We start from the raw sequence: 25,181 nt of genomic DNA on the forward strand, positions 1-25,181 counted from the left end.
ACCGTTGACACCTGTGTCTTTTCCATTGCATCAGCCGAAGAAGGGAAGTTTGTGCCACTGATGTGGCGGGCTCGGCGCAGATTGACAGCACGTTTGTCCAATGAGAATCGACGCTTTCTGACGTAGCGTTGCGACCGGACCAATGGGCGGCTGCCATGGGCGTGTCCTCTTAGCACTGCGCTTTCCTTCTGGTCGAGCAGCGTGGAGTGAAAGGTGTGTGTTTGGGATCAGCGACTGATTCATTCTGCGAGAACAGCGACTACTGTGAGTACTGCCGTTTGCCCGACTATTGTTGAATTAAATAACGTTTACTGTGTCATTCGGCAAAGTAGGTTTTCTGCCAGAGTTGTGTGCCGAAATGTTTAATTGAGAGCAGTAGCCTTGCTCGCTAACATATTAGCTTGCTAACGTCAGCTCAAGCTAGTGCCTCTGGCTGGCACAGCGGTTAACAATCAGCTGACGATGTAATAACGCCAAATACTGGTTAATAGAGGCAGTTTGGTGAGGAATCATGTTCTCTAACACGACTGTCACTATTTTATGACACCGGTTTCCGTGCACTTGTTTACTGCAGAGGTGCAAAGGTGGCTTGGGAGAGCAGATTTAGACACATGAGAAAGGGAAATTAACCCTCTGAGACTATTTGTAAGGCCTGCGGGTATAACTCAAATTAAAGTGTGTATATATTAGTAACAAACAGATCCCCAATGGTGGAAACACCTTGTCAAGTTCTGGCATATAAAACAGGACAGGACTGCTCCACTAATCCTAACTTGAAATTTGACTTGAAGATGTTTGAAGAGTATTTTCTACCCATCCACAACAAATTCTCCTGATACTCATTTTGCGTCCTCAAATTGCACATTTTGTTCTGTAGTCTGTGGTTACAGTTATATGTCCTTTTGTGAGGTTTCATCTGCCTTTATAACAACACTCTGGGCTGAACTTTCCATGCCCATCACCCCCAAAGTGTCTGCCATCTCTGGTTGCCAACTGAGTGGTTTTGTTGTCAGGATGGGGACAGCTTCTGTTTACCGTCCGCTTGGTACCCCCAGAGAGCCGAAGGTACCGGCTGTGCAGTTTCCTTTGACACTTCGTTTGCTTCAGTGTCCACTCGTGGGAGTTCAACTCTGCTGCCTTTTAATTATGTACAGTTTTTTTTGTGTGTCCTTCAGGGACAAGAAAGAAATCGGTGCTATTAGAAACGCTTCCATTTAGTGTATAAATGTAACTAAAGACATTATTCAAAGAGCAGAAAAGTGGAATTGATGGTCCATATTGAGGTCAAAGGAAAAACACCTGCTTTTATAAAAATGTGACAAAATAAATTACACATACACCAAGTTTGTTGGTTTGCTGGGTTTCTATTTGTTGTTAAGATAGCACATTTTTACTGAAGAGAGGCCTGCAGCTAACAATGATCCGTGTCATCTTTTTTTTTATTGATTCCTCAGTGTTTTGGTCAACAGTGAAGATTTAAAAATGCACAGTTACTCAATTGGGAAGGCAATGATCTGGGAAGGCAATAATTAGTGAAGCTGAGACCAGCGTTGTTGTTGTTAATTTTGCCTGGTAAATTGGTCATTGTTAAATTGTTAATTGTTTTTTGTTGTTCAGTTTGGTCTTGTGTGGAAAATGCCTAAATTGCAAGTCATCTTGGCTATTGTCTGTAACCTTGCAAACATGATGTTTGGATACTTCCTGTCTTCAAAAGATGATTCAGAGAACAAATATTTCATAAGTCAAGGAATTCAGCGATGACATACTGCAGTGATATGATTTTGTCCCGCATTCAGACCCAAAACCTCTTTGAGTTTGCTAGCAGTTTACTGGAGTATGAAAAACCTCGCCTGCCTTGCAGGATTCCTGAGCTCCTGTTGGTTTATGAGAAGATCCACTTTGCTGGAGGCAAATTACAGAGTAGACGTAAAAAAAAAACGCATGTCAAGACACACACCTTACAAACGGACCTTGCTACAAGCTTGGGGTGGAGATGAGAAAATATCCCCATGACAAAAAATAATTTTGATTACCTTTTCTGTTTTATGTAATTCTGACATCTTTGGGATTTGAACACATGAAGATTTCTACTCTGGTGTTGGGAGGTTATTATCACGTCACTATAGATTAAACAGATGACTTCATTTTTTTTTATGAAGTGGGTCATCCAGAAAATTAAACACCTGATGTGTCGGTGTTCTTGCTGATGCAACGTTGTTCAAAATGGCCGAATACAAAGAGAAGTATTGAAACTACCACAGTCTGAGTGTGTCATATCACCTCTCAATAAGCTTAGACGGCAGTCATTCCTACCTCATTCACACACTGTGTAAAACCTATAGTGATCATACGAATAAAAAACCAAATGGCGTTCTCTCACCTGGACTTCTCCCTTATTTCATTTCTGTGTGTCCGGTCAGAAGGAATGAGCTGAAAAGGCAACCCTGAAGGCAAATGTCTGACTTGGAGGAAAAGCTAAGCTGGTTTAGCTGGTGTCAATATGGTGGACAAAATACCTTGACACAAGTGAAATTACAGGCTGTACTTAATGTGGAGCTCAACGTAGTTGTTGCCATTATCACGCTGAGAAAGTTCAACCTGGTTTGTCCACATATGATCAGAACAATAACAAATAGGACAAAAGGTTTAGCCTCTCTACTCTTTCCTCTGCAGACACCCTCATAACTGCCACGTTAGCTCTGGTTAAACTCTGGTTAGCCCTCCCTAAAAATGACTACTGCCTTCGGGCCTTTTTTTCTAGTTGTAAATGAGCAGGAAGAGCTTTGCTTTAACTTGCTTTTCCACTCCTTAGCCATAAACGCATTGCTTATGTGTTTATGGCTAAGTAATTATACTATAGCTGGGAGATAAATCATGTCATGTTGCATTGTCATGTCGTGTTATGACCATAATACAGTTTCAACTGGACTAATTTCCTCCCTCTGTGATAAATAAAGCATTATTTTATAAAGGATTATTTTATTTTAACTTAAAAGTGGCTGCTAGTTGATTGATGGTTGATTTCTTCCGTATTTGCGTCTGTTTTTGTTCAGAGAGCTGATTCAGAATGGACTCCTCCTTGAGTGCAGCTCAAATCCGCGAGAAGTTCATCGACTTCTTCCGTCGCTATGAGCACCAGTACGTCCACTCGTCATCCACCATCCCGCTGGACGACCCCACGCTGCTTTTCGCCAATGCTGGCATGAACCAGGTACACACCGTGGTTTTTATATATACATGCTCAGTGATTAACAATGCTTTGAGTCAGTTACACATTACATTTATTTTTTTTCTACCTCTTCTTCTGCTTCTTAGTTCAAGCCCATCTTCCTCAACACCATCGACCCGTCCCACCCTATGGCCAGGCTGCGCCGCGCCGCCAACACCCAGAAGTGTATCCGTGCAGGAGGCAAACACAACGACCTGGACGATGTGGGTAAAGATGTCTACCATCACACCTTCTTCGAGATGCTGGGGTCCTGGTCCTTCGGGGACTACTTCAAGGTATTATATTGTCAAACTTTTCGTCACTTTATAATTAAACTGATATCAATAATTGAGAAAAATAAACAAAAATCTCTCCTTCTTCCCTCTGCAGCAACTGGCCTGTAAGATGGCCCTGGAGCTACTGACTCAGGAGTTTGGTATTTCCATTGACCGTCTGTACGTCACCTACTTTGGAGGTAACGACGACGCTGGTCTGGAGCCTGACCTGGAGTGCAAACAGATCTGGATTGACTTGGGGTTGGTCTTCTTTTGATTTTTTGAGTCCCTTGTTATCCTCCTGGTGTATCTTTTCGTATTTCCTTTACAAATCATTTACTACTCTCTTTACTTACTGAATCTCTGTATAAATGTTGAAAAACATATGTGGTCTAAAGTGATTGCATAATGTTATGGTCAGTTCCTGTTGGCTATTCTTTGGTCAGAGATGTGGAAGTACGCTCGTTTCGCTTTTTGCTTTTTCTACACATTGCTTCTCTTTCGTTTTTTTCCATTACATTTGATTAATCAAGGTTTTACAGTAAAGCACGAAATGTCCCTGCTTAATGTTGGAAAATGACTGGAGCACAGATCATATTTGTTTTCACCTCTTAAAATAAGATGACTGAACATCCTATGTTCTGCTCAGGATGGATGAGGCTCGCATCCTTCCAGGCAGCATGAAGGATAACTTCTGGGAGATGGGGGACACCGGCCCCTGCGGCCCCTGCAGTGAGATCCACTTCGACCGCATCGGAGGCAGAGATGCCTCTCACTTGGTGAACATGGACGATCCCAACGTGCTGGAGATCTGGAACCTGGTGTTCATCCAGTTCAACAGGTGAGAGACGCTGATCACAGTATATGAGGGTCTCATATCATCATAGATCAGTTCATCAGTGCAGATCGTAGACTGTATAAAGATGAACGGCGGAACAGCTCCTTTAAAGTGAAGCCAAAGCAAGTAGAGCTCCCCCTGGTGGCTGACTGCAGTATAGGTCATAGGCTCCACCGCCTCCATGTTAGTGGATGGGACTTTGGCTGAACTAAAGTACATGTCGAATATTTTTTAGATAAGTTTCATTATCATTTTTAACAATAAATATACTAAATTATCCAACGTTTCTTTGTAACTGGTGGAGGTAGAGCAGAGCGTAGTATTAATTAAACGAAAATGCGAGTGAGTCTGGAGGAAGTGTGGGCGGGGTCATCGATATCGTGGCTCAACGTGTGTCTCCACTCTCGGACCGTACTGATCAGACTCTGGCTACAAAGTCGCAAGATGGCGCTGCCTGTATCCCCGGTAAAATAGCGCCGGTTTGGCCAATGCAAGGAAGTGGTGGGACGTGGTGTCCATATTTATATACAGTCTATGTTGCAGACATATTTACTGATGCAATTATTCACACGCCATCACTTTCATTAGTTTTTCTTAAAACTGAAAGAAATTAAATTTCTTGCAATGCCTTATGGGATTAAATGTTTTAAAGTCTTTCTGGTTCACTGCATTTGTTGACACATTCTCGCTAACACCTCAGGGTGTGTCTCAAAATAATTGGCCAGGATTAATGCGGTCGAGCAGCTTTGAAAACAATAATCCTGAGTGGTGCTTTGTCCTTGGCTCCTGCAAGAACTTGGGTCACGTTCACACCTGTAGTTCGATCGATTTGTTCTGGACAAGAAATAAATTGATCTGTTGTTGGGCGTTGGAAACAAACCAGAGGCTCTTAGGATTCAGCTGGATGAGCTTAAAGTGAAGATGTTCGTTAGAGATTGCTTTGAATGTCATCCTGCATCAAATACCACTACTTAAACTCTAAATAACTCATTATGAGCATAGTCACTCATTTTGTAAATGAGGATGATCAAATAGAAGCATAGAGACAGTTTCAGATATCTTTTTTTGATTTAAAGTTTAAAGGGACGTCACTATTGTTACCCTATAATTAACAGCCCAGAGTTTAATTTGCAGCTTTCACTCTGGGCCAAACTCTCCGAATCAGTTGTACCAAGGTTTTTATAAAACGGTTTGAGGTGTTAAGATAAACCACCAGCAACTTTGGACCAGATTTCTTAAATTGTATTGCTGCTGCTGTGCAACAGAGCAGGCCTAGTGTCTCTATAGAGATGATAACTCAGAGGTTACAGGTCATAATTAATAATTTCTTCCAATAGTTATTTGGAAAAAACTCATGCATGCAGCCTTGGGTTTAACTTGATTGAACTATAACCAGTTCCGTGGGTTGTTTGAAGCGCTGTTCATACGTTTTGTGAACACTGATTATTAATCAAACTGTTATTAAGACCAGGTGTTGTAGGAATTTGAACACACCTTTAACAGCGATTGAATTAAATATACACTCACTCTCCTCGACACCTCTTAATATTAAATTCAGTTTTACTGCTTTATGTGTGCCCTGCTGTTTACATGTAATCAGATTTTATAAATTGCAGTCTCGACATTTTTGTTTTAGGCGCTAATTATGATGCTATCCGAACTATTAAAATCTATTTATACAGCATAAATGTGGCACATAGAAAAAGATCAGTAACGCAGATACTGGATTTAGCGACATATAGAAGCAGCCTGTGTAGTTCATCTACAGGAATACTAAACAAAAGGCTGTTGAGACGTGGCATCATATGAGCAAATGTATGTGCTGTCTTACAAATGGTAGTTCACGTTACGTCTGGAGGTTTTTTTTACCAACTCTCTTTAAATAACTGTAAATCTCCATGGTCTTAAAAAATCAAGAGCACAAACATCGGGTTTTAAAAAGTGACGGTGACGAACATTTTTATTAGTGAACAACACAAATGGCTTCACATGCTACGTTAGTGGTCCATGACGTTTTCTCTATCACGTTAAATTAGTACAGAGCAGGTGAGCGACCAGTGTGTGTGGAGAGTCGTCGGGGGGAGGCGACTTTAGGGAGGAGAGGGAGGGAAGGAGAGACGATTTCGGGAGCAACAGGACAAACAAGCAAGCACAACGTTGAGACCATAGCAGAGTAAATCAGATGCAAATCAAATTACAGATGCACATAATTAAAAATGCCTGACACAGCAAGATTGCATCGTGTACAGCTCATACACTCTTTTACTAATGACTGAATCTTTATTTATTTTAATTACATTTATTTTAACTATTGTTTTCTTCTACTCTCTGCTCAGAGAGTCGGAGACGGAGCTGAAGCCGCTGCCTAAGAAGAGCATCGACACAGGGATGGGTCTGGAGCGCCTGGTCTCTGTACTGCAGAACAAGATGTCCAACTACGACACTGACCTCTTCGTCCCGTACTTTGAAGCCATTCAGAAGGTACTGAAATATCCCAAGACTTGTGCTACAGTAGTGTGTGCAAGATGGGGGGAAAAAATCATACATATATCAGATACAGGAATTTTAAATCTCAGATTTGGTAAGGTCACACATTTTTACTTGCTTTAAGAACAAGAGCAAAATCGCAGCAGGGTACATTTCAGCCGCTTGAAATATTGAAAAGCCTGTAAAAGTTTGATCAGACTTTCATGTGGCTGCAGTGAGCTCTCGGTCCTCCCTGAGGTAAGAAATGCAGAGAAGTGATAGAGCAGATGTGCAGCTGTCTGAGTAAAAAGTTTCAATGATGACTTAGTTAAAGTAAGTTCACAACACTGAGCCTGAACAATTCTGGGATCCCTGTGTCATGAAATCTTTTTACAGTCTCATGTGTAAAAACTCCGATCAGCCACAACATTATGACCACTGACAGGAGAAGTAAATAACATTAACCATCTTGTGACAATACAATGTTCTGCTGGGAAACCTTTGGACCTGGCATTCATTCATATGGATGTTACTTAGACATGTAGCACCCACCTAGACCAGACCAGGCACCCCCACCCCACAGCAATGACACTCCTTGATGGCAGCAGCCATCCCCAGCAGGATGCAGCCTGACACAGACACACACACAAAAATGGTTTATGAACAACTTAAAAAAACATGAAGAACAGCACAAGGTGTTGACCTGGCCTCCAGATTCACTAGATCCCAAACTGATCAAGTATCTGTGGGATGATCCACAGATCCCCCTCCTCTCAAAGACCCCCCACTAACAACATTCTGTTGCCGGACACCACAGGACACCATCACAAGGGAGCCCTACACAATATTAGATTAAATGGTCATCTTGAACTGGCCTACTACTACTACTACTACTACTACTACTACTGTCCTTCTAAGCTGCCTTCCTTCGTTTCAGGGCACGGGAGCTCGACCTTACACCGGTAAGGTAGGTGCCGAGGACGCCGACGGCATCGACATGGCCTACCGTGTGCTGGCCGACCACGCTCGCACCATCACCATCGCCTTATCGGACGGCGGTCGCCCTGACAACACGGGAAGAGGGTGAGGCCCAGAATATAGCTTAGAGTTATTATGATGAACACGTACAGGAGGCGTAGAAAGCGGAGCGCATCATGCTTTAATTTGTGTTTAAGCGCCAGTAGTAATATGTAATATGTCACAACAGCTGGTTGATTTGCTGTTTCCGCCATGTTTAGCTACGTGTTGAGGAGGATCCTGCGTCGTGCGGTCCGTTATTCCCACGAGAAGCTGGGGGCTCAGAGGGGCTTCTTTGCCTCTCTGGTGGATGTGGTGGTCAGTTCTCTGGTGAGAGTTTCCTTCTTCTCTTGTCTTGTTTTCTTAGTTTGATATTTAATATCTAAATCACACTTTTAATACACCCAACATTAAGCTCAGCACTGTAGCCTTTTAAATTATGATCTCTCATTGCCTCTCCCTTCCCTCTCTTGTCTCCGATCTCCTCCTCCTCTCGTCCTCCAGGGCGAAGCGTTCCCGGAGTTGAAGAAAGACCCAGAAATGGTGAAGGACATCATCAATGAGGAGGAGGAGCAGTTCCTGAAAACCCTCAGCAGAGGGCGACGCATCCTCGACAGGAAGATAATGAGTCTGGGAGACAGCACGACCATCCCCGGTGAGACACGCTGAACCACGAAGCCGCGTGCTCTGCGCTGTTTTTGTCTCCAATTCTTTTATACCCTGGCTACCCTTTCATCTCTCTCCTCACCACCCACATCACTTATTTCTAGGCTCTTTTATCCGTCGGTTCCCCCCCCCCCCGATTTCTCTTATTTCCTTTATTTTAATCCCATTAGAATTTGGTTGCGCTCACTTTCTTTATCCATCTGTCTGACTATCTATCATGCAGGATGCTTCAAATCTTTCTTGTTCAGTGTTTAAAATTGTTCCGACTGGCTAAACAAAAAAGCCAAAAGCTGAAATCCCACTAAGAAAAACATTCAGCTGTCCTGTTTACTTCAGGCTTTTATTTCTTCTTTAGCCCCAAACTGTGACGGCATCATGGGGTGTTGGCAACGTAACATTGCTCCTGCAAGATGCATTTCCATTAAAATACAGAAAGAGCACAAACTCAGACTTATCGAAATCGTGACTGGATCTTTTTGTTTCAATAACCTGTTATGACTCAAGGCTTCCAGCGTTTCAGACAGACACCCCTCCTGCATATCAATCAGTGTTTTTTTTCCCCTCTCTCTCTGGTTGTGCAGGCGACACAGCATGGCTCCTGTACGACACATACGGTTTCCCTCTGGACCTGACCTCCCTCATCGCCGAGGAGAAAGGCATGCAGGTGGACTTGGCCGCCTTCGAGGAGGAGAAGAAGGCAGCACAGGTGAGCAGTGTTTGTTTAAAGTCTCGGCCTCGGCCCTTTTGTCAGGGAGACTCCGCTGAACAGTGTTTTGTGTCGGCTCCTGTGGGTGCACTATTTTTGCCTTGTGTCAGCGTTCTCTGGTATTTGCACTGTAAGTGAGAATCAGGAGCCGTGCACCTGCTGTTTAAATAAATCCACATTTACTTTATAGCCTTGCGTAAATCCTTAGTTGTTTGATTTAGCAAAAATATTGATATCTTTTCTAAAAAAGACAGCTTCAGACTGCTGCCTAACACATCCCCTTTAGCTGATGTCTGCACATGGTGCTGCTGCAGTTCTACTCCCCACCAGAGGGGGAGTTTGAGACACAATAGATAGATAGATCGATAGATAGATCGATAGATAGATCGATAGATAGATCGATAGATAGATAGATAGCATGGCAACTGGTTGTTGCCATTATGTCACATCCTGTTTCTGTAGCATCAAATAACTAAAACTAAACTTATCCAAAAAGATTGGCACATGCATCAACGTTATATTAACTACCTAAAATGACAGAAACCATCCTTGAAAAAAATATATGTGACTTGTATTTTAGTGTTTTAGTTTGGCCCAATTCCCGCCCGCTAACATGGAGGAGGTGGAGCTTATGACATATACTGCAGCCAGACACCAGGGGGAGCTCTACTTGCTTTAGCTTCAGGGGAAGTTGCATCGATTTAGAGAGACATTGATTCAAGACATGACATAAAAATGGAAAATTGTGAACTAACGACAAGTTGAAGTTAGATTTCACATGTGCACATAATAAAAATAAACCTTACATCTAAAAATGTGCCATTGACTGAGTTAGAGAAAACATTTCTGCGAAAGTATGCACAATTTTTGTTATGCAAGTATGCTGTAGTGCTCTTAGCTTCTTGACACTTTATAAAATCAAGATTTATGTTGCATTCAGTCGGTTTAGACTTGAAATTTAAACTGCATTATTTAATAACGACACGCAGCAAACTGTGATTTTCTTCAGTTATCTGAAACGCTGAGTTATGTCGGTTTCCAGTGAGTGCTTCGTCCATTTCCCTCTGTGAGTTTAAGTGTAGAGCTCATCATGATGAGAGTGCATGCCTTAGTAACTGAACACCCGTGTGTTTGCGTGTTCAGCTGAAGTCTCAGGGTAAAGGCGCAGGAGACGCGGACCACATCATGCTCGACATCTACGCCATCGAGGAGCTGAGGAACAAGCAGGTACCCGCCACAGATGACTCCCCCAAGTACAAGTACACCTCGGATGAAAGCGGCAGCTACGGTTAGTGATGATTACATTATCCAAAGCGATTACAGAGTCGCATCGCCACCTGTTGGATTTTGTTTCAGCATAAAATTAACTTTACAACAGTCATGAATGGCGATTTAGTTTAAGGCCGATCGTGCACTAACCCTCTTCTTCTTTCTGCATGTAGAGTTTCTGCAGCCTACAGCCACGGTGCTCGCTCTGCGTCGCGACCGCGCCTTCTGTGAAGAAGTGACCACGGGTCAGGAGTGCGGCGTGCTGCTGGACCAGACGACCTTCTACGCGGAGCAGGGCGGACAGACGTTCGACGAGGGCTACATGCTCCGAGAGGACGACAGCACTGAGGATGTAAGCGGTGAAAAATAAAACCATAATGAAAACGGATTTTTGTAGAAAAAGGCGTGAGGAATTAAAAAGCCCTCATTAGGGTAATTTTCAGAGTTATTGCGTTTCTTTTTTTGTCCCCCCCCTCAGGCTGGATAACGGTCAGAGAAAAATCCAGGTTTAGCTTTTGTTGACTTTTAATTGGCGAGATAAGACAATTACACTATCCGTCTTCCATGCGTTTGCAATTGTTTAAATTAGTCTGTCGGGTCTGATAGCTGGTAGAAATTACAGCTGCAGGCAAATAGACCGTCTGCATGGTGACAAAAGGCTGCCAAATGAAATATTACAGTTTTAACAGAAGAATGGATGAAAGATAATAAACTATAATCGGCTCCGTTCCATAACTGAGAACCTGAATGGTATGAAAACATTTATATCACAGTATGCATAAGATCATCTGTGGAAAAAATAAATAATTGAATCATTTTCTTATATATTGTATTGTATTGTGAAGCGTTTGTGTCTCTATTCTATATTCAACCTTTGTGTAACCATGTCATCTCTCTGTGCAGCGGACGGAGTTCACAGTGAAGAACACGCAGGTTAGAGGAGGCTACGTTCTCCATGTGGGTACCGTCTACGGAACCCTGAAAGTCGGAGACCGCGTCAGCCTACACGTAGATGAGGTATGCGTCATATTCTATACGAGACCTTTTCAGCGTCCGTTACACTCCGGGTGTAGATCTGACAGAAGCGTCCGTTCTCTCCAGGCTCGCCGTCGACCCATCATGAGCAACCACACCGCCACTCACATCCTAAACTTCGCCCTGCGGGGAGTTTTGGGGGAAGCGGACCAGAGGGGCTCCCTGGTTGCAGCCGATCGCCTGCGCTTCGACTTCACCGCCAAAGGTGCCCTGAGCACCGGTGAGATCCGCCGGACCGAGGAGATCGCGTGTGCCATGATAAGAGATGCTAAGGTCAGTGGTGGACCACGGCTCAGGTTTTGCTTGACACGTTGTCATCCGTTTGGTAATAATGAATATCTTCACCTATCCAGCCCGTGTACGCTATGGAAGCACCCCTCGCAGCAGCCAAGGCCATCCAGGGTCTGCGCGCCGTATTCGATGAGACCTACCCCGACCCCGTCCGTGTCGTGTCTGTTGGTATCCCCGTCCAGGACCTGCTGGACGACCCCACCAGCGCTGCAGGCTCCCTCACCTCCATCGAGTTTTGTGGTGGAACGTGAGTACGATGCTTCATGTCTTTCCTGCTTCCTCGTGACCGAGAATGCAAACCGGCTCGCGCTGCTACTGGTGAACTGAAATGAACTGTTGTAATGTGAATGATTAGACTGTCTGAACTGGGCAGCAGCTAGAAAAGAGGCTTTTGTCTTGCAGTGTGTTGTTTGTAGTGATACTGCTGCACATGCACTCAGTACAGTGGTGTGTTGACTGGTTTCCTGTCAGCGTGGTTGTTGCTGTTCAGTAGCAGACTGCACAAAATCAAAAGGCAGAAACTAAAAAAAACTCTTCATTAAAATAGTATTGAGAATGAAATATGACAAACACATTATCGTGAAAGAATTAAAAAGAAAAATGGGACTCATTTTTAAAAGATTATTATTATTTAAAAGTGGAAAAGGGTGGTTTTAAATTTCTTATTATATAAAGCAAATGCTGGATGTGACATATTCATAACTTTGGCTAAACTTGCATACTTATTTCTTTTTCTTTTTTTTTTTTTACCTCAGACTCATTTTTAACTGTCAAACGGTGCAATAGGCCGAATTAATTTAGCTCAGAACAGTAGCAGATTCTGTCTCGGATACAGACGCCGGTGAAATGAAGGCACTCAGTTGTGAAGCTCGGTGTGGTGGCTCCGGCCAACGCCGTTTTAGTTGCGCGACCCTAATTCGCAGCTTAGAGGTGTAGTGAGAGTGGAGCGGAGGCAGGGAGGTGAGACTTAGATAACTAAATCATGCATATCTTTAAGCCTTCATAAGATTGAAACTAAATTATTAAAAATCGACCCTCCATTCAGTTTGTTTGCTTCAGTAAAGGTTAATTTAAAGTGCTGCAGGACTAGACACCATAACCTTTGCACGTATCCTACGCCGGTGCTAACCATTTATACTTGTGCGTTTGTCAGTCTGGCTCGCTCTGTAACAACACCACGCAAACACTAGTCGGCGCTGTGTCTTCTTGGCCAGTTGGGTCATAGACATATATACATAGACGCCTCACTGAGCGCTGCCGTCTACTGGAGCGGCGTGCCTACAGGGCGGCCATCTTGAAACAGGGCCACTCGCGACTACAGTGCATTACATCTATGGAGGAATGGTGTTTCTACACAATAAAAGTGATCATAAATCGCTCAGTTGAAGTCCGGCATCTTTTCTTTACAATCCTCTGTCAGAAGCTAGTCTGCTGATAACATTAAGTAGAATTTGTATTTGGGTAGTAAAACCATATTTTTATCATAGCTACATGTGTGACGTTTTTAACACATCAATACGTTTGGAAATCGGTCCAAAATTCAGCGAATAATTCTACTTTGAGATTGAGGAGTACCTCTTTCCTTCGTAAGTTCATGCACCGCTGCCTCTGCGAGCCCTGTACCAAGATGGCCGCGCTTTAGGCACGTCCCTCCACAGTCGATGCGGCGTCTACGTATATATGTCTATGAGTCGGGTTAATTTTTGTTTCCACTTCCTGTTTCCCTTTTAACAATGGTGACTGAAAATTTTGCTGAAATTTCGCCGAAGACGAGTCGTACAGATTTGTTTTTCTGAACCTCCTCAGTTAACCTTTACTTGATGTGGTCCATCTTTTTTGATCCAAAACAATCAATTCAAAAATTTTGGGGATTGAGAAGCAGCCGGAAATACTAAAGCGGAAACACGCTACTACCAAGCGGACCAATCACAGCTCTTGCGGTCTGTGTAGTTACATTTCTGGGGAGGTGCATATCAGGCTACATCATTAGGGTCTGTGTAGGGTCTGGGCAAAACCGCCTATAAATTCAGACATTTTAACATGGAGGTCTGTGAGGATTAACTCATTTTTGGAGCCACCCTCAAGTGGCCATTCAAGGAATTGCAGTTTTCAGGAGACAATGAGACTTTGCCCAGAAATCTCAGACAGTTTGAAAGCGTCTATTGATTTGGTTTTGGTCATTTAAGAACGTGTTACTGGTGTTTTACAAGATGAATAAAGTAGCAGGAATGTGACACAAGGCAGGATGGAAAACTTTCTCCGTCCTGAGCTGGTGTTGCTGCCCGACACACTCCCAACTTGAAGAAGGTAACGTCGTTTGCATGCAGCGATAGATTTCCGATGCGTCAGACCCGCCCAGCGGTGCTGTGATAAGTGGAAACTCTTAATTGGATTTGTGCATCTTCACGGCGAGACGACCGTGTCCCCGCGCAGACGAGGCCCGGGACATTTCGCAGAGCTCGATGCGCCGATTAGACCTGCTCCGTTGACTCGTTCAGTGTCTCGCTTGTAAAAGATTGGCCTCGAATGCCGAGACGTCTCCGCTCCGTCATAAATGATACGAGACTTTTCGATCATTTTAGGAGCCGAAACGCCAAGCTGTGTTTCCCCACACACGTCTACGCGTTCTGATTTTAAGCAGCATTTCACATTAAGCTTGTTTTCCTCTTTAGTTAACTGTTGCTGTGCTTCCTGGTGCCGTCTTTGATGTTGTGTTAATCTGCAGCCTCTTCAAAGAACCCCCGTCTCCCTCTGCTGCTGTTGTTTTCTCCTCGTCCCCCCCCCCTGCTCATATGCCCCGTCCTCTGCTCCCTCTTCCACTCTCCCTCTCATCTGCCTCCCGCGGTTGTGTACGCTGTCGGTGATGTGCCGTTTGTGCTCTCTTATCTGCAGCCATCTGCAGAACTCCGGTCACGCCGCGCCGTTTGTCATCGTCTCAGAGGAGGCCATCGCTAAGGGCATCCGCCGCATCGTTGCTGTGACAGGAACAGAGGCCCAGAAGGTCAGGACGCACACACAACTAAACAAAACTCACACATACCGGTGCTTCCAGAATCATGTGCACACACACTCACCTGCACTTGCATATAGGAAGACTGAACCAATGTTTTAAAGTAAAGATTAAATAAAAACTAAAGCTTTTTTTGTAGTTGTGGTGTGTTGATGGCCAAACGTACACAACCTGACTAATTAAGCGTGTCCCAGACAGAGGGACAGCATGTCTTATTTGGGGCTTGGTCATGAAACTTTAATGAAGCTCGAGGTGAAGTTGGAACTGGAAAAGAGAATTTAGCATTTGTCCCCTTCGCTCCGGGCTCAGGGGACAAATGAATCTTTCCTATTTTTAGGCAACAATTGCCGTTTGATCCTCCTCCGTTTTCCTGTTCCTTCTCGCTTCCGACGCTCGGCTTCTTTTTCTTCTTTTTTTGCCCTTGTCTCACTCCCACCCCACCGCCGTCTCACATTCATCAGGCCCAGAGGAAAGCCGATTCCCTGCACCTGGCTCTGTCAGCTCTGGGAGACAAGGTGAAGCAGCAGACCGCCCCGAACAAGGACGTCCAGAAAGAGATCGCCGACATGACTGAGGTACGTTATTTATATTTTTATTTTTTTTGCTGCTGGAATAACTTGGAGCAGAAGAACTCTGTGCTGAGGTATAAACATTTCTTCTTTGTGCAGTCTATAGGCACCGCGGTGATCTCTCAGTGGCAGAAGGACGAGATGAGGGAAACCCTGAAGGGCCTGAAGAAGACCATGGACGACCTGGACCGCAACTACAAGGCGGACATCCAGAAGAGAGTCCTGGAGAAGACGAAAGAGACGATCGAGAGCAGCCCCAACCAGCCGCTGCTCGTCATGGAGATGGAGACCGGAGCCTCGGCAAAGGTGAGAGTCGGGATTTTAATTATTTAAAAAATAAATAAAAATAGTCTGATGATGAGAGTTGGAAGCCATTTCTATTTTTCTTTTTTTTTTTAATCTGAATTGACATTCTATCCCCGAAGGAGATCCTACAAAGAGCCATGACATAATCCAGACCCCAAGACTTTTAATCAGAATCCAGCGCAAAACAAATTACAAGTGCAAACAGTATTACAGTTCTCCTTATCTCTGCAGTAATGCACATTTTCTCTGGCAGTCTCAGTCAGCTTATCTTGTGCTGTTATTGCCATGGGACCAAATCAGCACTGTGGCCCATTAGTTCTGACCTTGAGACATCTATAGTGCTGATTAGGAGACTTTTTTCTCTCTCTCTCTACTTGTTAATACTTCTTCTTCTTCTTCTCACTTCCTCTCTGCATCCCTTTGTCTTTCTCAGGCTCTGAATGAATCTCTCAAGCTGCTGAAGTCACAGTCTCCTCAGACCGCCGCCATGCTCTTCACCGTAGACCCCGACGCCGGCAAGATCACCTGCCTCTGTCAAGTCCCACAGGTCCCACCCATTCATTCATTCATTCATTCATTCATTCACACATACTATATGTCCTGGGAGCCTCTCCCTTGAGCGTCTTCCACCCACAGATCTAACCGTTCTTCCCGCCCTCTTCCTCTCTACAGGAAGTGGCCAACCGCGGCCTGAAGGCCAGCGAGTGGGTTCACGAGCTGTGCCCCCTGCTGGACGGCAAAGGAGGCGGCAAAGACATGTCGGCCCAGGCCACGGGCAGGAACACGCAGTGCCTGCAGGAGGCGCTACAGATGGCCAACGAGTTTGCACGCCTCAAACTGGGGGAGAACTAAGAGGAGAGAGGGTTATGTGTGGGAGGTGGAGAGACGAGGAGAAGGAGGAGGAGGAGGAGGTGGTGGTGCGGTTGCAAATACTACTTTCCTCCCTTCTTCTCCCTTTAGGTCAGAAATATTAGAAAACTAACAGAGTTTCTCGCTCCCGCCGTGTTGACAGACGACCACTGACGCTCAGCCAGCAGCAAAACGAGCCTCTCACGTTTATTGGGACTTTTTGTGCTCCCAATAAAATCCACCTCTCTGGAAATCGCTTGAATACATACATATATATATATATATATATATATAAGATCATCTCATGCAGCAGGAATTTGTTTTATCATGTCCACTTCATTATTGCATGCTAGTATCCAGAGGGAAAGATGAAGGGATGATTGATTTACTCCTGCAAGTACAGGAGTAAATCAGCTCAGATACAAAGCGACAAACACCGTAGCTCCCGCCTCCCGAGCACAAAGCCGTCTCTTAATGAACTCAGCCTCTCGTTTAGAAACAACCCCGACGCACTTTGTCTTTCTCTTGGCTTCTTTGTACCACTTGAGCTCGGCCTCAGAAAGAAAAGTGGAAAGCCTGCCTGGGCTCTTAACGCGACTTAGGAAACAAAATCCGGAGCTTGTTGGCTGAAGGATTCATCTGATCTGTGAACAGTGGCGCCGTCCCATCTGTGTCTGCGTTGTTTTTTTTTTCCTCTGGTGGCACATTCACTAGCTGTATCAAAGTCGTGCTTTTCAAATAAGCCATCATCTGGAGGTTTAATTTAGCGAATGAATAACTGACTAACTGTATAAAATGAACGTGTCCAGGTATCTGTCCGTGTAACTTCATGTGGCTGACATTTAATGTTGATTGAATGCAGGATGTTTTTATCGCTGTAGCAGGTCCATGTCAGAGAAATGTTATGTTAATGGGGATGGAATAAATGAGACTGGTAAATGTCACGTGTCTGTCTCTCTCCTTTTCGATTGTCTGATAAAATGTTTGCTTGTTTTTTATGCACCACAAAGGATAGACAAAGATTATTACATATGGTCGCTTCAGATCAGCTGATCTGTTGCTGACACATCCAGAAAACATTATTATTTCACTACAGGTGTGAAATAAATACAGTGATTTTATTATTCTCCTCTGGATCTTGATTTGGGTTTAAAACAAGGCTTGTTGGAAGTTTTCTTCGCCACTCATCTGGCCCTGTTCAGACCTTGTGTTAACATCTGTCCTGGGAAATTGGATCGCAAGTGAGGTGTAACATTATGACCACCTTCCTAATATTGTGTAGGTCTCCCTTGTGCGTCCAAAACAGTTGAGGCTCATCAGAGAATGGACATGCACGTTCTGAGGGTGTCCTGTGGTGTCTGGCAACAGACTGTTGTTAGTGGGGGGGCTTTGAGAGGAGGGGCCTCGGTGGATCATCCCACAGATACTTGATCAGTTTGGGATCTAGTGAATTTGGAGGCCGGGTCAACACCTTGGGTCCTCTTCCTGCTGCCATCAAGGAGTGTCATTGCTATGGGGTGGGGGGTGCCTGGTCTGGTCTAGGTGGGTGCTACATGTCTAAGTAACATCCACACCAATGAATGCCAGGTCCAAAAGTTTCCCAGCAGAACACTGAATTGTCACAAGATGGTCAATGTTATTTACTTCTCCTGTCAGTGGTTTTAATGTTGTGGCTGATCCGTGTATGTTCATACTACCAAAGGAATGCGGACAAATGCGACCCAGACCAAACATGAAAAATAGCCCAAGGTGTTGATCCACAGGTCCCCACTAACCACGTCCAACACCCTCAGAAGGCCTGTGTCCAGCAGCTCATAGTCTTACTCATTTCAAACACAACACCGGGCCTCTGGCTCATGTATCATGAAGCTTTTATTTTGTACAATAGCAGAAGATACAAAGGTCACGTATCGTACAGATGTTTCAGAGTAGTAAATACACGAGCGCCGCCTCGGTCGCAAGGAAGTTGCACAGAACAGAGACACTGAAGCCGAGACGAGACGACAAATCCAGACAGCAGGAAACCACATGGAACAGTTTCACCCGTCGTTAAATCCCTTCACATTTTCCCCCTGTAAAGACACGGTCGCTGCAAATGTATTCAGCGAGCTGGCTTTCATTTATTCTTAGGTCACCGCAGCACGCGGACGCCGTCTGATGTGATTGAAACTAAAGACGTGTTTCTGTTCAGTTGGAAAACGGCCAGCAGCTGAGACTGGCAGTGTTTTGATCATGATGTATTTGCTCGTCTCCATTACCTCACACCACAGCAACAGAAAAAGGAACAGGGTGAGCGTTGGGGAGCGTGTGTTAAATTGTTTTTTCAGGCCTTTTCCTTTTTTTTTTTTAATTTATTGTTATGTGAGGAAGAGAGAGAAACGTTTTTTCGATTTTTCTGTATGTTGCAAACGTATTGAGAAATTGACAATAAAGAAATCTCGAATCTTGAATCTTCCTCTGGCACAGACGGGTTGGATTGTTGGTCCTAGACGACCACAGAAGTAAAGCCGGAAGTGCTGCAAGAAGAAACAAAATAAAACTAACAATTGTTCCTTTAAAACTGCGATTTGGGGCGGCACAGTGGTTGTGGTGGTTAGCATTGGTGCCTCACAGCAAGAAGGTTCTGGGTTCTAATCCATCGGCCTACTGGCTCCTTTCTGTGTGGAGTTTGCATGTTCTCCCTGTGTCTGCGTGGGTTCTCTCCGGGTACTCCGGCTTCCTCCCACCAGCCAAAGACATGCTCGTTAGGTTCATTGGTGATTCTAAATTGGCCGTAGGTGTGAGTGTGACCCTCTAGAGGACGAGCAGCTCCAGAAAATGAATGAATGAATGTTGACATTTGTGTCTGTGATCCAGGATTTAAAAATAGCTCACCTGACTCACTGATTAACACATTATACCGAATTAAAGCATAACAGTTATGTTAGAGCCATCATATACACTGCCTGGCCAAAAAACAAAGTCGCCACCTGGGTTAAACTAATCAAATAGGTACGAGCCTCCTATTGGATAATTACTGCATGGGTGATTATCTTTCAGCTGGCAACAAGTTATTTAACCCCAACTGATGCAATGAGTAGCCTCTCATTTCTTAAACAACCATGTCTGAAGACACATCCTGTGGTCGTGGAAAAGATGTTAGTCTGGTTGAGAAGGGTCAAATCATTGGCATGCATCAAGCAGAGAAAACATCTAAGGAGATTGTAGAAACTACTAAAACTGGGTTAAGAACTGTCCAACGCATTATTAAAAACTGGAAGGACAGTAAAGAACCAACATATCAGAGTACGAAGAGAGGCAGATGAAGTGATGCACCCATCATGCCTAGTGTCTACTGTACAAGCCTGTGGGGGCAGTGCTATGATCTGGGGTTGCTGCAGTTGCTCAGGTCTAGGTTCAGCAACATTATGTGCCCAAAGAATGAGGTCAGCTGACTACCTGAATATACTGAATGACCAGGTTATTCCATCAATGGATTTTTTGGGATTTTTTGGGATTCATGGGGCTCAGATTGTGAAAGAGTGGTTCAGGGAGCATGAGACATCATTTCCACACATGGATTGGCCACCACAGAGTCCAGACCTTAACCCCATTGAGAATCTTTGGGATGTCCTGGAGAAGGCTTTGTGCAGTGGTCAGACTCTCCCATCATCAATACAAGAACTTGGTGAAAAATGAATGCAACACTGGATGGAAATAAATCCGGAGACATTGCAGAAGTTTATCAAAACAATGCCACAGCAATGCCCCGTGCTGTGATCAAAGCACTCAAAATATTTGCGTGTGCCCTTTCTTTTGTTTTGGTGGCAACTTTTTTTTGGCCGGCAGTGTATTTTGCGGCTATCTTCAATTTAATTTAAATCACTGTGTTCATGTATTTACATGCAGTTCCGGGGTTTTACCTAGGGGGCGCACCAGTTTGGAAGTGTGTATAGCTGAGCTTCAGGTGGGGAAAATCAGGTGTGTGTTTGTGAGGAACAGCTTTTTGACCGTGTCAACCGGGAGCTCGTCAGAATGGCTGGCATGTTGAGTATACGTATTTGGGACAGTGCTGTAATATCCTCAATGTGCTGAGTGTCCTCTGTGCCTGAAGGTAAATGGATTTCAAGAATCCGAATTTATGGAACGCACTGGACATTGTTTATTGTTTATCCCAGAACACGACTTGACTTTAAGTCACTACAAATTAGTTGTTTTATCAGAGGGTTGGTTGTACTTTACTACTTTTGTCCAGGCTGGGTGTTTCCATATTTTTCCAGCCTTTGTGCTAACTTGTTGTGCTAACTTGTTGTGCTAACTTGTCTCCTGGCTGTGGACTAAATATCAGTGTCAGGTGTGGACAGGTGCTTTTCAAATTCATTTCTACACTTATTCTGTTTAGTTATCTTATACATTTTCACATCAAATTACTCGTAAATTGCGCTAAACGACTGTGCCGCTCCACAAAAAAACACTTCCAGGCGATTGATAATTGGGTGACGTTTGAGGCTTTGCTCAAATGAGCCTCAGCAGATAATGTGAGACTCAACAGAGTGTAAATATAGTCCTGGATGTTTGCAGTAATCTGGCCTCAAATTAGAGAATGAACGACACGAACTCATCGCTCACCGTCAGTCAGCTACGTCAGAGGATTTCACCTGAGAAAATCCCCCTCATACCCGTCAACCTGCTATTTCCTGACAACACACAACTGAAAACTAGGGCTTCACAATCTTCTGTGGGAGGAAAAAAAGAAAAAGAAGAGCGGGTCAGCGACGTGAGAAAAGACCTACTTTATGTTATAAATGCTACAGGGAACACTCAGATCTGTGTCAATGGAAAAAAAAAAATCTCTAATTTAGGCTCACAGAGCAGAAAGGGATCACCCTGCTACACCCCCGCACCCCCCACCCCACATCCCTCACCCCCCACCCCACATCCCTCACCCATCCACTACTTGATCTCAATGTTCCGGTCGACAGCTGGGAGAAAGTGAGGAAACTGATAACAGTTTCCAGGGGCTTGCCCGTTCTCATTAAAACCATGTCATCTCCAAAACCATCCTACACATTCATCATAACACGCTGACAACTCCCGAAAAAAATCCACTCGATATGTTTAAACATTTTAAGACGCTTTGTCACCACTGTGTAGATCAAAACACATCCAGACACGTTGGACCATAGACTGTATAAATATGGACGGCGGAAAAAGCTCCTCAAAAGTGAAGCCAAAGCAAGTAGAGCTCCCCCTGGTGACTGGCTGCAGTATAGGTCATAAGCTCCGCCCCCTCCACGTTAGTGGATGGGACTTGCGCCGAACTAAAACACTAAAATACACGTCAAACAATTATTTTTTTGTCATTTTAGGTAGTTAATATAATGCATGTTCAAGTGTCAATTGTTTGGATAAGTTTTAGTTAGTTATCTGACGCCACAGAAACAGGATGTGACATAATAGCGACCACCTGTTGCCATGCCAACCGCTCCGTAAAGCGGTTCCGAGTTGTAATATAGAAATAAAAAAAAAATAGTGTATAATCCAACATTTTCTTGTAACTGATGGAGGTAGAGCAGAGCGTAGTATTAATTAAACGAAAACGCGAAATGTGGGCGGGGTCATCGATATCGTGGCTTCACGTGGCTCCACTCTCGTACCGTACTGCCCAGACTCTGGCTCCAAACTCGCATGATGGCGCCGCCCATATCCCCGAGAAAATGGCGTCTGTTTGGCCAATGCAAGGAACTGGGGACGCGTAGTCCATATTTATATACAGTCTATGCATACAGTAGGACAGGTACCTGCAGTGTCGTGGGCTTGACTCCCGCCTTTCCTCACACGTCTACAAAAGCACAAGTGCCCTCAAAAGTTTTTCTACTGTATGTTTAAAAATGAAAATATGAATTCACTCCGCATCACGACTTTTGCATCCCCTCCTTCAGCCCGCGGCGATCCTTTACAAAAATAAAAACGACGTACAAAGCGGTAAGAAGTGGGAAGAGCGGGAGGCGCCTGCCACCCCGAGCAGAAGGCAGAGTGTGTGGTTTTCCATGTCTGCGTGCGCGCGCCTATGTGTGTGTGTTGGTTCAGCTCAGAAGGCACAGCTCTCAGCCAGTATATATATGCGTGCGTGTGTGTGTGTGTGTGTTTGACTAAAAAAATGCAAAGGTAGCAGGTGTGCGTTGCCAAAGGAGCAGCTGTAGGCGAGAGATGTCCAGCAACAGGACAAGGCACAAAAGCATGAGTGTGTGTGCATGTGTGTGTGTGTGTGTGTGAGAGAAAACACAAACAATATGTTGAGATTCAGCTGCACTGACTCGTAACATGAGCTCAAGCAGCTCAGCACTGAAGCGTCCTAGAAAACCTGTTATGTGCAAAGTAGAATGAAGACATTGAAAGCAGATAAAGCACAATGATAATAATAATAATTAATAATAATATTACATGTAGTTACAACACAATACGATCCGGAGATAGTACACCAAGAGGCACAGTTCTTCTCATCACCTGCTGGAGGCGGTTTGAAACAAGCCTGGTGACGTCCCGTGGGTTCAAACCCTTAACTCTGAACGGTGTGCTCTGTTCTCATACATCCACAGGTCTCTTTTCATATGTGCTTCAGCGGCTGGTACTCACAGTTCCTACTCGGCTTCTATTCACTCACTTATTCTCCATTTTTAAAGGGGAAAGATTTGCTCTTTCATTCCATTATGACTAAAAAGTAAAAAAAAGAAAATCCACCGACTCTAAGCTGTAACTTCTCTCCTAGATTTTAAAGCAGCATTAAAAGCCTTGTTTTGTATTTTTGAATGGAGAGACTTTTTCTTTTTCTTTCTCTGTTTCTATCCGTGTTGTTTGCACTAGTCTGCAGCGGGCTCATCCTGTTTGGGAAAAGGGCGAGGTCAGATATCTCTGTGCACCAGTCGGCTTCGTAAAAAAAAAATGAAATCAAAAACAGATTTTTTTCGGTCAGCGGTGCAGAAACGCAGACGCACACGGTCTCCATAACTTCGAGACGCCCTGTGGAGTTTGTGTTTTTTGCCACTCATCACAACTCGGCAGCGATGTTTTTACATGAATTCAGAGGCAAATTGGAAGCAAACTATTGCAAAATATTGCAAAGAAAATGAATGTGCAACTCAGATTTTCGTCAGCTGATAATGTAATGAGCAGAACGGAAGACGCAGAGGCTGCAAAATGACGACAAAACCTCAAAGAAGAAAGAAAACCGGTGTTAACTCGTGATTACAAGGACTGTGCGATAATTACAGTCGCCGTTCATTAAAGTCAAAATACATTATGGAGACTCGGCTCATGTGTGCTCATGTGTGTCTCCTTGAGACCAGATGAATACATTTCCTTGCTCATAAATCATTAACTAATTCTAAAAGTAAATAATTAATATCCTGCATCGTTTGCGTCTATGTTTACCTCTTAGCAGTGGTCTCCTCCTGTGTCTGCATTTACTTACTGCATTGATTATATAGAATATTATTATTTATTTTTTTATTTAAGTGTATTAGATAAAGATTAGAGAAGATTAGACGATCAGACATTTAAAGGCACTGATCCATAAATGTCCTAGTGGTCAGAAACTCCACGGGGTATCTTTAATTTAAAGTCTTGTTTCATTCAGCCATACACCGCTTTGAGAGACTTGAATTTTAAAAGTGTTCGTGGTCTTTCCACAATCGATGACTCGTGACAGTTACCGACGTATGATATGGTAAATAAATTCAACTTTTAAAAGCCAGATCTCTTAAAGCGCAACATAAAACTGACGGCTGAGACATTATCACCGATCATTCAGACCAATACGTACATGAGTTTGTTCTGTGTGAAAGGGGCAGTTAAACGTTTGGACTTCGAAAGAAGAGCAACTCGCTTCCGCGTTTTCTAGACGTGCACAGGAACCCTGAGTACTTTTCCTTTCAGCCACCAGCTGCTTCTTGACAAACACGTCCTGCCATGTGTGGATGGATTTACAGCCTTGGCTCAGATTAAATACTTGTACGGATCTGACCATCTTTCCGTTTTTTGTTTTGTTTGCGCCTTCTCGTCAAAGATGTCAAGAACTGGGGACGTGAACGTGTAACTGGCCAAATGGCGACAGGCTCCGTCGATGTGCCACCTGGGTGGGAGAAGGGGATCTAATCTGAGCCGAAAGCGTAAATCCAGCCGAGGTATGAACTCAGAGCTAAACAATGATATCTGCACTCTGTGGGGGGAAGGGTGGGGGGATATGTCATCGTCATCATCATCATCATCATCATGAAAGGAACAGGTCAGGAAGTGCAGCTTTACGGTTTCGGAGGTGAAGTCTAAGGCGTCCGATGGCTCCACCTCCCTCCAGACACAGCTGAAGTTTTAATTGGCCGAGCAGGGACTAGCAGGGCTAGTGGTTAATGATCCCGTGGGTTTTTTTTTCTTTCACCCCAGGGCCTTAATCTGGGGGCGTGATGCTCCTGACAGCCTCGAACTCCGCTGGGATGCGGGCGTCCGGGCGCGGCGTTAGGTTTGTGGAAGGTTTGTGGCTCCTTTTGTAGTCCATTTTCATCCTTCCCAAACCAGAGTGGTGGACCCGGACTGTGTCGACATGTGCGAGTTCCTGCACACGAACTCCTTTTTCCTCCTCATAAACATCGGCGCAAACGACGTGTTTCTCATGCTGGCTTTGTCGGAGCGGCTCCACAGCTC

At 44.3% G+C, this 25,181-nt stretch overlaps 1 protein-coding gene across 1 annotated transcript; it reads left to right on the top strand.

Moving 5' to 3' along the window:
• Positions 1 to 121: 121 nt before the first annotated feature.
• Positions 122 to 17,446, top strand: aars1 (alanyl-tRNA synthetase 1). The gene is made up of 20 exons (XM_084555019.1): positions 122 to 264; positions 3,054 to 3,211; positions 3,316 to 3,504; positions 3,599 to 3,744; positions 4,133 to 4,324; positions 6,658 to 6,802; positions 7,725 to 7,870; positions 8,026 to 8,134; positions 8,309 to 8,459; positions 9,052 to 9,176; positions 10,320 to 10,464; positions 10,619 to 10,797; positions 11,349 to 11,462; positions 11,547 to 11,753; positions 11,834 to 12,018; positions 14,664 to 14,772; positions 15,243 to 15,356; positions 15,450 to 15,656; positions 16,090 to 16,203; positions 16,329 to 17,446. Exons 2-20 carry the CDS (start codon positions 3,068 to 3,070, stop codon positions 16,506 to 16,508), a joined length of 2,901 nt encoding a protein of 966 aa, XP_084411145.1. The 5' UTR covers positions 122 to 264; positions 3,054 to 3,067; the 3' UTR covers positions 16,509 to 17,446.
• Positions 17,447 to 25,181: the final 7,735 nt, after the last annotated feature.

The sequence above is a fragment of the Chelon labrosus genome (assembly GCF_963514085.1).
Source record: "Chelon labrosus genome assembly, chromosome: 11".
NCBI lineage: Eukaryota > Metazoa > Chordata > Actinopteri > Mugiliformes > Mugilidae > Chelon > Chelon labrosus.